Source organism: Petromyzon marinus, chromosome 6, assembly GCF_048934315.1.
Source record: "Petromyzon marinus isolate PM22_M1 ecotype Great Lakes invasive population chromosome 6, UKy_Petmar_22M1.pri1.0, whole genome shotgun sequence".
Classification (NCBI taxonomy): Eukaryota; Metazoa; Chordata; class Hyperoartia; order Petromyzontiformes; family Petromyzontidae; genus Petromyzon; species Petromyzon marinus.
Genome location: NC_133672.1, coordinates 3,022,476 through 3,037,793, shown reverse-complemented (window position 1 = coordinate 3,037,793; position 15,318 = coordinate 3,022,476). Strand labels below are relative to the sequence as shown.

The 15,318-nt window shown below is 42.7% G+C and overlaps 1 protein-coding gene across 1 annotated transcript; it reads right to left on the bottom strand.

Moving 5' to 3' along the window:
- Window positions 1-1,119: 1,119 nt before the first annotated feature.
- On the bottom strand, window positions 1,120-13,330 carry SRP54 (signal recognition particle 54). The gene is made up of 15 exons (XM_032948346.2): window positions 12,606-13,330; window positions 10,721-10,812; window positions 10,539-10,623; window positions 9,633-9,737; window positions 9,127-9,193; window positions 8,306-8,363; window positions 7,894-8,044; window positions 7,561-7,709; window positions 7,082-7,182; window positions 6,867-6,953; window positions 5,945-6,018; window positions 5,688-5,796; window positions 4,401-4,571; window positions 3,523-3,618; window positions 1,120-2,791 (listed from the first exon to the last, which is right to left on the bottom strand). Exons 1-15 carry the CDS (start codon window positions 12,681-12,683, stop codon window positions 2,700-2,702), a joined length of 1,515 nt encoding a protein of 504 aa, XP_032804237.1. The 5' UTR covers window positions 12,684-13,330; the 3' UTR covers window positions 1,120-2,699.
- Window positions 13,331-15,318: the final 1,988 nt, after the last annotated feature.

Here is a 15,318-nt window from a genome sequence, read left to right as displayed (position 1 = left end):
TTTGCATCTGTCTCACTTTACACCGTACGTTTTCGTCACTCGTAAACCTATATTGGAAATAGGCGTCGTCGTTGTGCTGTACACTAAATATATCAGTGCCATATGACCCAGGTCACCAGCTACCTGTTAATTGTTGCTACAAGGGCCAGACATACTAGCCTTACGTGAAGTACCAGAACGGTATGATTTCGTGGCTTAGCGATTCAATAAGGAATAATTATTGTGCTCATTGTGCGATACGGATTAGCAACTAAACACGACTGCCATCATGCGGTTGGGTCGAAGTCCGATTCCTCATCGGTGATGTGCCATTTATTTAGAGTTTCGAAGTCCGCTCATTATGCGAGCCAAGTATCAATCTGCAGTGTACGAGTAATAGCCTCGGGGATTGTCAAAATATCAAAGGGAGTGTTGAATGATGGCACTGTCACCGTGACCTGCTCTTTTGACAGCTGCAGAGACGTATCGGTTGGTCATCACCTCCGAGCACTGATCTGCTTAAGTGATGTTTAATTAAGAGTGCCCTTCGGAATGTTATCACCCATTCATAACCTCGCTGGCATGTATAGCAGCTCATCGGCAAGCACTCATCCACGGTCACCGACTTGTCTTGTAAATGAGGCTCGTCGGAAAAATATGGGGGTTTTATTTATTTAATGTGTTTGTGTGATGTGCATTCAGTTAATGTGCCGGCTAATAACTTACTGATAGACCACGAGTTATACGTGTGGTATCTCAGTGTGGTATCTCAGTGTGGTCTGGTGACTGTTGTTTTTGCTGCCTTGGCCAAGCTTCATCAATCGGACTTGCACAATGTTAGTTACTTTTTTTACCCTTTTCTCTATTTTGCGCTATTGTTTGTTGTAACTCACTGACCCCGTGGCCATACTGTACATCTGTTAAAGAGCTTCATAGCTCATCGGATTCCTCCTGCAATCTAAATATTAATTCTGATAGATCACGTAGAAATGTGTAATGCATTTCTCTCGTGTATTTTGGACAGCGAGAGACTATCCCCGAATGTTGTCTGGCTAGCACAAACTTTTGCCAAATAATAAAATGAGCCCTTCAAATTCGGTCTTCGATTAAATGTAATACCAAAGAAAAATCACTCAATCGTATCAGTAATTGTTTATTCAAATGCAAAGACAACAGTACGCTTTAAGAACAGAATGTTAACATTTGCTGACCCTTCACATTTAAAAAAAGTGTCAACCCTAGAACATAAAACAAATATAATAGCGGCATTAATGGGGTGGCACATGCGGAACTTTACGCTAACTTCCTAAGGTAATCTACGCAGCCAATGTACGCCTTTGGCTGCTCACTAATCAATTAATCTGGGTAAACGTTTACAAGTGACGTGGCCATATGAACTTAAAAATATATATAAAGATCTCATTTAGAATTTTGAAAATGTTTTATAGTACATGCTTCGACCAAGTTTCCCACCATACACAACCAACACATACAGCGAGTGAAGACACCCGTGGTTTGTGTTGCCAATTATCCTCAAGCATTCTGACCTCATCAGCCTCTAACCGTATTACAAGCAGCTGGGCGGAAACGAGTTCAGTTTGGGAAGACAACGCTATCCCACATTGTACGTTGCATTTAAAAAGTCAGTGCCTGCTCAATTATGCTTCTAACAAAACTCACCGGTTGGCAGTTGCGATCCAGCCGTGGGAATCTCACACTCTCATTGCAAGCGCCTCGCAATCGACCAAAAAGACAAACCGCTGAGTTACGTTCCACATAAATGCTACTGAAATTTACTGACCCTGAAAGGGATGGCCGAAGTTTAGCCGGCCAGGATTTTAACTTGTAGCCTTCCAATTGAGTCGAGCACACAACAAAAGGAACAAAAGGATACATACTCAAACCAGATTTGACCACGAGGCACCTCAACAAAAAGAACGTTCAACTTTTAGCACCTTAGGTGAGAAAGTTAACAGTAGAAATGTTTTTTTTTCATCAGATATCAAAAACACTTGTGTTGATAATAGGTGACGCTTTGAAACAACGGCCCTTTTACAGCACACAGTCCTCTCTGTGCTATAAATAAACGTCACCTATTATGTTACTTTTTTGTTCTTATTTGTGCTTGTGTACCGCTGCCAACAGAGCAGCAGTAGCTGCATCACAAGATATTTTCATTTAATGCAATTCTACGTGTGCCTCACCATCCACATCTTTGAATTAAAAAGTTAACGATGCATCCTCTTGTTACATCACTGTCACACTTGTATTTAAGTATTTTAACACTTCAAAAAGTGTGTTTATAAATCACATCTAATTGCTAGATATAAGATAATTTTCCAAATATTTTCGGAATAGGCGTACAATTACCAAAACATAGTTTGAAAGCAAAAGCAATGCTAAAGAAGCCAACAGTCCCAGTTAACAATTCAGATGCCTAAATTGTGAACCCCTTACAATTTCCCAAATAATCGCGTACGATCATTATAAATAAACTGGTATTGTTTACAGAAAATAACCCTCATCAGCTGGAATATTGTGTTGCAGACTGGAACATAAAGTCAATATGCATTTGAACTCAACGTTGACTAATGTATGTACACGAATGTCCCATGTACCACTTTTAATCAACAATGGTAACGTCAATGGGCGAGGTTACTTTAACGAGTGAACTTCTTCCTCCCAAAGTTGCACGCCGGATCCACAGAAGTGAACAACCTTCAGAGGCTGTCCATGCCCAATTTCCCCTTTGCACTGCCTGTTGCTCCTTGCTGAAATTGCCTCATTATGTGCTGCAAGCCTGACATGCCACCTGCAAAGGACACAGAAAGAACACTGCAGATGAAACAATCTCCCCAACCCCCCCATGTCGCCGTAGAGTCCACACACAGTATGCACAATCAAATGTGGGGCGCGATTGTATTAGAAATTCAAACAAATAGGCGTTTTTTTCCTGTTAAGTGCCATACAACTCATGACGTGTAGTTATGGAGCATCGGGGGTAAAATGGTTTGCTATTATTAAGCAGAATTTGTTTAAACAGGCAATACTCGGCACCGATTTCAACTTTCTGGGGTCTCATGACTAGCAGCCCTGATGTTAAACAAATAGCACTGAGTTTGTTCAGACGTCATTGGCCTGATCGTTCCAAATCCAAAAATCACAGGGTTCTAGGTCAACACAAAAAAACAATATACAAAGAAAACGGTGCATTTTGTGGAGCATGATTAGTGATGAACAACAGATATTGACCTCTGTTCCGTATAGCCACATTTAAGTGTATTTTGATTTGTTACACTGATGCTCCCATTAAGCCAGTATCCCGGCTATTTAAGAAAAAAAAAACATCCATATTGCAGCAAACAAGTACAGCGTCATTATGCAATATTGAACAAAAGATCATAAATGAAACACGAAAATAAAAAAAAAACAATGCAAATATGAGGGCATGAGGCACCATAAAAAAAGTTTGGTGCATGCGCAAGTAAACTGCGTTTTGGCTTCATGGGAAAATGAATAGGGGTAGTGAAAGAAGGCGCATACCCATCTGCTGAAGCACACGGGGGTCCATCATCCGCGCCATCTGCTGGTTGAGTTTTGCCATCTGTGCCGAGTTCACGTTCTTTGCCATGTCGCCACCTGATGCCACACGCACGGAAACGACGCTTAACAGCTTCCTAAACCGGTGATCAGTGGTACAAGCCTTGAACCATTACACGTACCCTGAATTTGAGTTAACGAGTACAACTTTTAAGATGGAAAGGTGACACTCGTGCAACGTAATACCATGGCCTCATTTTCATTGTAGCAATATAGATGTGTATACATATATAAACACATTTATTCATGCATGTAGGCTTCCGCGACCTATATTATCCATAAGAGGTTCTTTTCAGGTTATATCGTGTAAATATAAACGTGTCGTTAAGCCCCCTACAGCCAATTAGTAAGGTTTGTCATGTAAACAAAACACGCCTATTTGTTACTAATTCAGGATTCTAGTGTGTTGGAGAGTAAACCCACATTTACGTGACAAACCTTACAAATTGGCTGTGTCAGGTGATGGTGGGTTTAAAGACACATTTATATTTACGCCAGCTAACTTAACAAAAACCTATATTAATGGAAAATGCAATATCTTATTTTTTACTTTGTTACAGCCATGACACCAAGGAGGGGTCCACTCACCTCACTGGTCAGTGAGATTAGTGGAGGGGGTCGGGCCCAAGACAGATTCCTGTTACCACTCACCACTTAAGTTAGCCGTGGCCAGGAATCAAACTCGATTAAGTGTCAGCGGGTTCAAACCATTGCACCACTGATGCCCCCTGACACTATATTACTCCTCTACATACAAAAGTTAATTCCTCGCAAATTGCCATTCGGATGGTCATTGTGCCAGACACTGCTCGCACTGGTACCTTTGAAAAGCCCCTTGATTCCTCCCATCTTCTTCACCATCTGTGCAAACTTGGTGTACTGCGTGAGCAGCTCCTGCACCTCGCGAGTCGACACCCCGGCCCCGCGCGCCACGCGCTGCACGCGCCCGGGCTGCTTCGTGAACAGCTTCGCCCCGTCCTTGTTGTCCAGCTCTGGCACCATAGACATCCACAGCATCGCTCCAATCAGTCAACATGCAGCCATGTCCACACATCTCACAACTTGTATCTCTCCAATTGGTCAACACACAGCCGTGTCCATGCAACTTGTGTCTGTCTCTCCAATTGGTCAACACAGAGCTGTGTCCACACATCTCACGACTTGTGTTTCTCCAATCGGTCAACACGCAGCCGTGTCCACATATCTTGTGTCTCTCCAGTTAATAAACACGCAGGGGAGGGACTTTAAATCGCCGGCGTACATGTACAATCGTGAAAGGTGCACGTGACCCTAAGGATGATGTTATACACTGACAATTAGTGTTGGTGTCCTTTTTGCACAATGCATGAATGTAATTAGTGCTGAATTCATGGATATTCACAAACACAAGCGCAGAGGAGGTACATATCAATAACGTATTTTGTGCAGTGCCCTCTGCTGCCCAACTCATAGTTCCGCAGCCCCGTGACAACCTGTGCGCACATGATGCTTGGCCATCCAAGCACCTCGGATTAGCGTGGATGGCTATGTACGGTGCGGAATAAGTTCAACATACACACATACAAGCACTACCCAGACTGAACCCTGTGGAGCTGACAAGATTAGATGCAGTTCGGATGATTTCGTCACGGGCATATATTATGAATAAAATATATAGTTTTTGAGTGTGTACAGGCTCTCTCTTATTAAGAGCATTGCACGTGGGATGCGCATGATTTTAATGGAGATTATAACAAAAGTCAATCTGCATGTAAAGTGTCCATATAACTGCATATATAGTATTTGTCAATCAACGCTTCTGTTAAGGATTGAGAAAGTAGTTTGGACTTGAACATTATCAGACACAATATTTATACTGGAGGAATCTGAATTAACTATAAGCTCTTTTTCACAGATGTCCAATACAATTTTGCTGTTGGAGAAAAGTGTGCTCTAACCCACCCACAGTCTAAACTACATTGATCATTTTCAGTCCAGGTATGGATAATGAGACATTCTACGTATTGTACGCCACAATGTTTACAACCATGCTCTCTATTAGATGGCGAAGATGAATACAACAGTATAATGTATGTGCTTGTTCAGAAGCGCAATGTCCAAGACCACACCTTGGTCATTCATGCTGTCCATAATAGTCATTAGCTTCTTGAGACGTGCCATAGACTCTTGTTCGTTTCCTTTGCTCATGAAATCCGTCCCGAAGCCTGGGATCATACCCTAGACAATGGAAAAAATGCAACATGTTACGTTCGAAAAAAACTAAACTTCAGACATGATGTGCACACATTTTTTTTCTATTCACCATTGCATTACTCGTTAATATTTTGTATTTGTCATTGGGAAAAATGCAGGGGAAATTGCTCACCATTATCTGACTGAAGGGTCCCATTTTCATGATGTTCTGGAACTGTTCGTACATGTCTCGAAGGGTAAATTGACCTAAAAGATAGACAAGTCCTCGTTTAACACGTTTTCACAATAACACGGTTCTTCTACAAGGGAATACTTTTCGCAAAACAAGGAACACGCGGTCGACGACAAACTACTTTCTTGAGCTACGCGGCCGAGTGGTGCGGGAATTCTGGCTATGCGCCCCTCCACTCTCCACCCATCACCACAATAAGCAACCACCATCTCAGGTAAGTGAAATGTTGCAAACATTTTATTATTTTAATAATTGTTACATACATCTCTATCCTCGCTCTCCCTCCCTCACAAACATAGCAAATGTAATGAGGCTCACACACACACACATGTATAGGTAAATGTGGCATTTAAGTTATTCAGGCGTAATAAATACGCGAGTGGGAAAGCGTGCACTTTGGCTTATATCCCCGATTAGGAGCCGGGATTACACCGTTGAGGATATCCTTCTCTATTGGTTGTCTACGCCATCATCAGCTTGGGAGTGAGGTGGTGACACCAATTAAGAGGGCAGGTATATCTGGTTAAAGGCGCAGCAGCAGCAGCAGCGTGTTGAGTATAGGCGCAGGGTCAGGATGAGAGCTCGGGACCGAGTGCTGCAACAACAGCCACGGGGGGCATTACACATTTAAACAAAAAAATACCCTTAGGAAATGTTATCCCAGAATACAACCCCACACCCCCCGCCACCTTTTGCATTATTTCTAATGGGGAAATGTGTTTGCTTTCAGGACGGTATCTGCCACGTTAAATGAGGAATTGCCATACTTTTCAAGAGATTAACTGGAGGAGAAAAAAAGAGAATGATCAGGTCTGATAGTGATGCAGGAGTCGCATGATTATATTCTCTGCAATCGGCTCACCGTGCTTGAGTTTATCAATCAATTCTTCATTGTCATCAAGTTTGAGCTCATTCACTTTATCAATAAGCCCTTCAATATCTCCCATTCCTGCAAGAATAATGAGAAAACAATGTTAAGCTCATCCAACTCGCTGTCATTAAGATCAAAATCAGAGAAGTAAACAAACAACAAAATCAGCGACTTAAAAAAAGTATCCAATACAAGGTACAACTCACCCAGCAGTTTGCTGATGAAGGGCTGTGTCTTAAAAGGCTCAAAGTCATCAATGTGTTCTCCTGTGCCAATAAAAATGATCGGACTTCTTGTGGCTGCCACTCTGTTGAATAATTAAATTAAATTTACTCATCAGACGTGCTGAATTAATAACAAAAATACCAGAAAATGTACATCAATGCAAGCACACTTTGAACAAAAAATGCGTGCTCTGTCGTTGGCAGTGTTGCTCATGCACAAATAAAAACTTAACACATTCATCAATAACATTGCCCACAAAGAGGAATAATATGCGATTTGTCAGTAAACGCCCAACTCGTCGCCTATGATTTCCTTTTTCACAAGCAGTGCTATTGACACAAACGTCGGGGTTTAGGAATCGTAGAACATCGCAATACACCACTGTTTAAAGATTAAAAAGCCAGGCATTCCTGAGGCTCAAGCGGGTGACATTGTTTAGAAAATGAGAGAAGACACCTACGCGCTGAGTGCACCGCCACCCTTGGCATGGCCGTCCAGCTTGGTGACGATGACCGAGGCCACGTCCACTTTATCTTTGAAGGCCCGGGCCTGTGCTTCACACGCCTGGCCGATGGAGGCATCCATCACGTACACGATGTTGTCTGGGTTCTGAAAGATGAAAATTGCAACATTTTCAGTCGCTACGAAAGTAAACCGTTTCAACGTTCATCATGTAAGAACTCAATAGTTTCCGCAGACTGTTCCGGCATGCGGAGTGAAACGTCAGCAATGCTGAACAACTCGTGGTTGCAACCCAAAAATGCCCGAGATCACTCTGGCTAGGAGTACTGACCACAGCATTGGAAACTTGCAGCATTTCCTCGAACAGCGACTCCTCCTGCTTGTGACGGCCACTCGTGTCCACCACGATAATCTCAAAGTTCTCTCTCTTAAACTTGTCCACTCCATCCGCCGCGATCACCACCGGGTCAACCTCTGTGTAACTGCAAACGTAAGTTCGTCAAAGTCGCTCAAGCTACAAAGGACTGCAAAAAAAACCACGTTAAAAGGTCACGATGAGGTGGCGCTTATTAGTAAGCACGCAGCTTTTACGCACGCAGCCCTTAATCAATCCAGTGATGGATGAAGGCCTCCCCACACCGTGTGGGTCGTGGGAGATATCGAACCATACTTCATCACACGGATCAGTGCGGGTTGGTGAAGATGGAGAACACTGATGTTGAAGCATATTACACGCAGCTTACCTGCCGTAGAACGGTATGCGGGCTTTTGTAGCATTTTGCTTCAGTTGATCGAAGGCACCTATGTGGGAAAGAGTCAATTACACTCAGTTCAGGATGTTTTTGTGGATGATGGAATGACAAATAAGATGTCCCCACTACTTTTGTATTTATGAAGTTTTACTGTGATTCCTTCTTTAGTCGACAGAAATTAGCTTTACCTTGTGAAATAAGTTCAACATACATACACAGAACTGAAAATGGTATACAAGCGGTGTTTCGAGTGGTTACTACAGATATAATCTTATACGGTTGCAGTTAAAGCATACAAATATATTACAGTAAATTACGATACATTTCTAATGTAGTCAACTACTTTTTGTAAGTTACAAAATACAAATACCACGAAACAATTTCATAACATTTAGAAAGAAAAACATTATTGTGTTCCTTGCTTAATTTTGACTTAAAACTTTCGTGACTGCAGGAATTCATATTCTTGGTTCTTTCGGTAAAGTCACGTAGATATACATTTTTTAATTAAAAGAAATAAAAAAATAAAAGCAAAAAACCCACGACCTTTCCATCGCAACACAAGCGGTCTTCATAGGCGGAGAGATGAAGACCACTTGTGCTGCGATCGAAATGTCGTGGGTTTTTTGCTTTTATTTTAATTTTCTATATACGTGACTTTACCGAAAGAACTAAGACTATTCATTGCTTAATGTTTGTCACTAATTACAGTTCACTGTTGAACAAAGTCTTTGAAAAATGATGCCACTTCCAGGTTGGCCACAGTATCACAAGGTGTATTGAAATTTAGTTTCCATGACCAAAGAACTTACCAGCTCGAAAAGTATCGGCACAGACCAGACAAGCTTTCCACCCTTTTCTTTGGTAATAGTAAGCAAGCTATGAAAGAAGGGGAATTAGGAAGCATTAACCAATATACATAGCAACAGTGCAGTCACATCTTTAATGCTTTTGAAACCACAATGAACATAAGAAGTACCCTTTGACTCCAGGATTATTTTTAAATATTTTCATGTCATTCTCCCATTGTATCCATTGTGCTACCGGCTTTATGTCCTGAGACAAAGTATCCATTCGGATCTCTCTCTGATGCCCTTCACTCCTTGTGCTTTTATGCCTAAATTTATTTTCCTTGTTTTCATTTTTCTCTCTGTTTTTGCCCTGGTAACTCTATTTTCTTAATTGAGTTTCTTAAGGTGATTTGAGACACTGGCATTTAAGCGCCAAATAAAGTCAAATCCTGATCTTTCAAAAAGCACACACAGAAACCCTGCAAATACATGAGAACATTAACATTCATACTTTCTCAAGGTCTCACTTTTGTGCACGTGGTGGTTTTTCCACTGCCCTGCAGTCCCACAAACATGATGATGTTGTGTTTTCCTTTTACAGGGGTCCATGCCTTCACCCCAGGGTCCACAAGCTGGAAAAAAACACAACCAAGTGAAATTAGTGATCTCAAAAAGTAATAATAACCATATAAAAATAAGTAAAGCAAACAATTTTTGGTGGCAACTCCTTGTTTTCTACTGGCCTCTATGAACTCCAAGCTTATGTCAATGTTGGCTATTGTTGCTAAGCTTAAATGTCGATTGTGACATTACTTTATCCAATTAGACCTTCACCATCAGACAACCCAGCATCACTTGTTTAATGTCACATTCTGCTGATGAGATTCAGAAGTTAGAAATCAATCCAAAGGTTGCCATGTGAAACAGATGTTGCTGGAAACATATGGGTCCAGAAGGCCCATAGAGCAATGGACCAAAATGTTACTTAGTCCTACATGGTGGATATCTATTATTTTGATATTGGTATAGGCTACAATTAGTGTCAAGGTGCTCTTGCATCCTTTACTTAGCCAACACTATATTTTTGGAAATGTAATGAAATTCATAATATTACAAAACATGAGTGTTCTAAATCTTGGTCAATAAACTTATTTCCCATAATGGGAAAAAGGCAACCTACATCAAATGTGTCACAAAGTATAAGTGTGCACATCACCTGTAGTCTTGAGAGTTAGGATTCCCTTTCAAGATGGTGCTACATTAAGATGTATGGCCAATTCGATTTGAGTGTTCGGCAAGCGGGAAGAAATCACAGCGTGCAGAGAAAACCCACAAGAGGGGATAACACTCAAAAGTTCCACAGAATGTGACTCCATTGCGCTCCTGTCATGTCCTGGCCACGTCTGAGCCCGAGACTCAGAATGTGATACAACCTTGACAAGTTCCTTGAACACTGTGTGCTGGATCATCCTCCTCTTGTTGAGGCCAGTCGCCATCTCTTCCAAGTCGATCGCGGACCTGCACACACAAAGCCACTTAGAATATATCTTTGTTACACGTTGCTGGACTTCATGTCACGTAAAACAAGGGAGGAAAAGCGTGCAACACAACATACTTGACATTTTCTCTCAGTGTCTTCACAAGCTTGACGTTTACATCCGATTCCAGCAGAGCCGCACATACTTCCTTCAGCATAGAATTGAGGACCTAGATTTTTCAAACAAGGAGAAACGACCATTCGTTACTCAATGTACACACACACACAACTCAACCACTATTCCCCAAAAATAAACAGACAGCAATCATTGGCAATTTTGCAGTGATGTCAACATGAGTCTTGTACCAGGCTAGGTACACTTTGTGGCCAGTAAATATTTTAAGGCTCACTGGTAGGTCACCCAGACATCACATGAGATTTACTGGTTAAAACAAACCGTGGTTATTGGCAGCACCTAGCATTGAGATACGCACCTCAAGTCACGTGATTTCCCCTAGAGCAGTACTCATGAATCACGTAGACAAGTTCAAAGAAAATAACAAACAAAAAAACTACGACGTATCGATCGTCATCAGGCTGAAAAAAAGAGAGGAAAGCCTGATGACGACTGCTTGCGTTGCCATCGAACGTCGTAGATTTTTGTTGTTTTCTTTGAACCCAATCTACGTGACTTTGCCTGCCGAAAGACCCAAAGAATGTGAATTCCTGTAGTCACGAAAGCTTTAAGTCGATAAGTACTCATCTTTATTTATAATGCGCAATTCTAAAAATCGGTATCAAAGCTCACTCTACTGTTCACCATGAGAATTCCAGTGGTGGAACATTCCGCATTCCTATGGCGGGGTCCGGTCTACACATCAACACGGACCATATGGTGGGGTTGCCAATTGACCACATGAGCGACTTAACAATGTTATGCTGACGGCCTTCCAGCACTACCTGGTCAACACTCCTCGAGTATAATTGAAGAGGAAGACATCTGTACGAATGGTCTACGTTAATACATACTAACGGGGATCATTAAAATGCTTACCCTATAGCGTATAAACGTAGACAATGCAAATACATATCGTTATTCGACGTTAATACGTCGTGGATATCAACAGAGAAAAATGCCATATGGGTGCTGTAACTTAACAACCCACGGCAGATTCTAGAACTGTGTTGTTTCCAGTTGTCTTAAATGACGCAATCGCATCTGGCGAATAACAATAATACCGTGGCAACTTTGTCAGCCTTTAAGGCGCAAAGAGCCACAGCCCAAGACCGCCCCTATTGGCTTCACACGAAGTTCAGTGTCAATTTATCGGTAGGGCGAGCCGCGCTCTTTGAACAACTTGGGGATTCTTCCCTTCTCGTTGTTAAACCCCGGTTTACCCAAGGGCAAGGCGCATTCCCGACCCTGCTTTGGTGGGTTCGCGTCCACAACACGGTGTCTTCGTAACGTAAAGTCTGAGGCTCACGCGGCACGAGAGAGGCTCGCAGAGCCGGGGCACTGAACGCGACCCCGGTAACCCGTCTTGGAGGCGGATCTTGATTTTGAAAGCTCTCGTGAACTTGCAGGAACCCACACACTCTTTGGTTCTTTCGGTAAAAGTCACGTACACGTAGAGACATTAAACGGAGGGGTAATACATCACGACGTTTCGATCGCGACGCAAGCGATTCGTCATCAGGCGGACAAAAAAATATAATTCAGCGGTGGAACTAGTGAACCAGCTTGGGAGAGAGAGAGAGCTGTTACAACAATGTTGTTATATGTGACTTCTGTAGGGCGTTCGTTAACAGCAACAACAGCGGCAATACTCCCGCCGTGCCACGAACGACGGCAGCGAGAGGCCATCGCCGGTCACAGAAAGGCCATCGCCGGTCACAGGAAAGGCCATCGCCGGTCACAGAGAGGCCATCGCCGGTCACAGAGAGGCCATCGCCGGTCACAGAGAGGCCATCGCCGGTCACAGAGAGGCCCCCCACCCCCCCTAAGATCGTCGTTCGGTGTCACCTCCTCGTTGATGATGGTCGCATTGCTGAGGGAGCGCAGCGCCGCCGTGATCTTCCTGCCGAGGTCCGCGAGCACCATGCTGCCTGCTGTGTCTCCCCCGCGTCTTTATCTCGCTGTGTCTCTGTCGTCTCACCCCTGTGTCTCTTTCTCTCCCTGCGTGTCTCTCTGGGTATGTCTCTCTATCCCTGTGTGTCTGTCTGTGTATGTCTGTCTATCCCTGTGTGTCTCTCTGTGTATGTCTCTCTATCGCTGTGTCTCTCTGTCTATGTCTCTCTATCCCTGTGTCTCTCTGTGTATCTCTCTATCCCTGTGTATGTCTCTCTATCCCTGTGTATGTCTCTCTATCCCTGTGTATGTCTCTCTATCCCTGTGTATGTCTCTCTATCCCTGTGTATGTCTGTGTATGTCTCTCGATCGCTGTGTCTCTCTGTGCATGTCTTTCTCTCCCTTTGTCTCTCTGTGTATGTCTCTCGATCGCTGTGTCTCTCTGTGTATGTCTTTCTTTCCCTTTGTCTCTCTGTGTATGTCTCTCGATCGCTGTGTCTCTCTGTGTATGTCTTTCTTTCCCTTTGTCTCTCTGTATATGTCTCTCGATCGCTGTGTGTCTCTCTCTCGTCTCTCCCGGCCCAGCTAAGCAACAGCAAGCGGCGGTTGTGGACTAAGCGCTTGGGGCCCCCAACTCTCCTTGAATCGATTCCTCCCTGCAACGATCCGGACCTCGGATCGACTCCTCTTTTAGAATGAGAATATATTATTTCTTTATTTATAAATTTCGATTTATTTATACTCAAGGAATCCGATGAGCTATAAAGCGCTTCACCCTCCCCCCACAGCTGTTGCCAGCAGGGGCACGTCAGGTCAGATGCCAGCCTTGGAATGTTTAAGTGTGTACAGGGTGATCCAGATGTCTTGTGACTGTCATTTCATTCTTTAAAACTTTAAACAAAGTAAGGTTTATTTACAACATAAATTAATATGCAAATTAGGATAAAACAATTGTGTGGGGCGGTGGGGGGGGTGGTAATTAATTGTGGGTCACAAGACATCTGGACCACCCTGTACATCACCGTGCAGTACTGTGCATTAGTGTCAATCCACTGCTGGATGAGGGCCTCCCCCAACACGTGGTGCGGGTCTTGGGGTTCATTTGGCCACTCGTGCGGAACTTTTTGGTTCGTGTTGTCATCGTTCGCCGTGACGATTTATCGATCCATGTCCACACGATGAGAAACTTCCTTGAGCTATCATTTGTGGTCAGCTCGCTTCTTTCTGAAAAACAAAGCACGTAGTTCAGTGCGTCCTACCTGATCATATATATTTTTTCATATAGTTTTACTCATTAATCACTTTTTTTCAAGCGATTGGTTTACCTTTCCTGTACTTTGCGCTCCTATCGTGGTTTTGTATTATATGTTGCAACGTTCTGCTGTTAAAGAGCTATACATCTCATCGGATTCCTCCAGTATAAATAAATATTCCATAGCTGTCAACCCCATACGGTTTACTCTGTATTCTTGTACAGGGTTAAATTAGTTTTCAGGTCCATACGGCTTGCAGCCGTTTCAATACGGGCAAAGACATGAATTTTGTCTGTTAAATTAAATAATAGAGTACGACGTTTCGATCGCAAAACAAGCAACCGTCATCAGGTAGAACTATTTGTGTTTCTCCCTTGTGATGGGACTTTGTAGGGATGAACGTTGAGATTTATAAGGGGCACGGGGTGACCAATAAGTTCTGAATTGGTCTGTAATAAGGTTTTACTAATTAATTACTGATAAGGGGTTGACAGGGATGGTTTTCTGATCTCCCCCGCCACCTACGGCAAATCAATTAATGGCCAAGATGTTTGACAATAAAGATTCAAGAATTGTTTTATTTTTATTGGCGGCCACTCGCAGCTGTAAACGCACACACCTTAGAGACGATGTGAAAAAATAAGAATGTGTTTTACCCCCTCTCTGGCAATAAAACAGGTGTTAAGATATTATTGGTTCTTTCGGTAAAGTCACGTAGAAGGGAAACAAAAAAATATAAAACAATTAAATTATCACGTTTCGACTGCAACACAAGCAATCGTCATCAGGTGTGTGATGATTTGCTTGTGTTGCAGTCGAAACATCGTGAGAATTGTATTGTTTCATATATATTTTATTATTATTTTATTGTTTCCCTTCTACGTGACTTTACCGAAAGAACCAAGAATATGAATGCCTGCAGTCACGAAAGCTTTAAATCAAAATGTAGGTGTTAAGATGTTCAAATACCAGATAAGAAACATTTTGCAAGGAATTAAGTGACTGCATTAACCACACACGGTACTTGTGGCGAACATGCAAACAAACATGCTGTGATAATATATGGGCATCATCAAGACATATCAGCCTTCTGTATGGCCTAGTTTCACCAATGTCAGACCAGAGAACACCACAGGCGAACATGACGATGGCAATGCACTATCAGGGCATGTATACCTCGGGGTGAGCAGCTACAAAATGGGAAATGTTTTGCCAGTGTCAAAGTATTAAATAATAATACAGTAGGTGTTTACCCTTCTTGGCAATACAAGAGGTGTTAAGATGCTCAAAACACCAGATGGCAACCTTTAGCAATGAATCATGTTCGCATTAACCACACAGAGTACTTGCGGGGACCATTCAAAATGTATCTATTTGGTGGTTTGAACATCTTACCACTTGTTTTATTGCCAGTA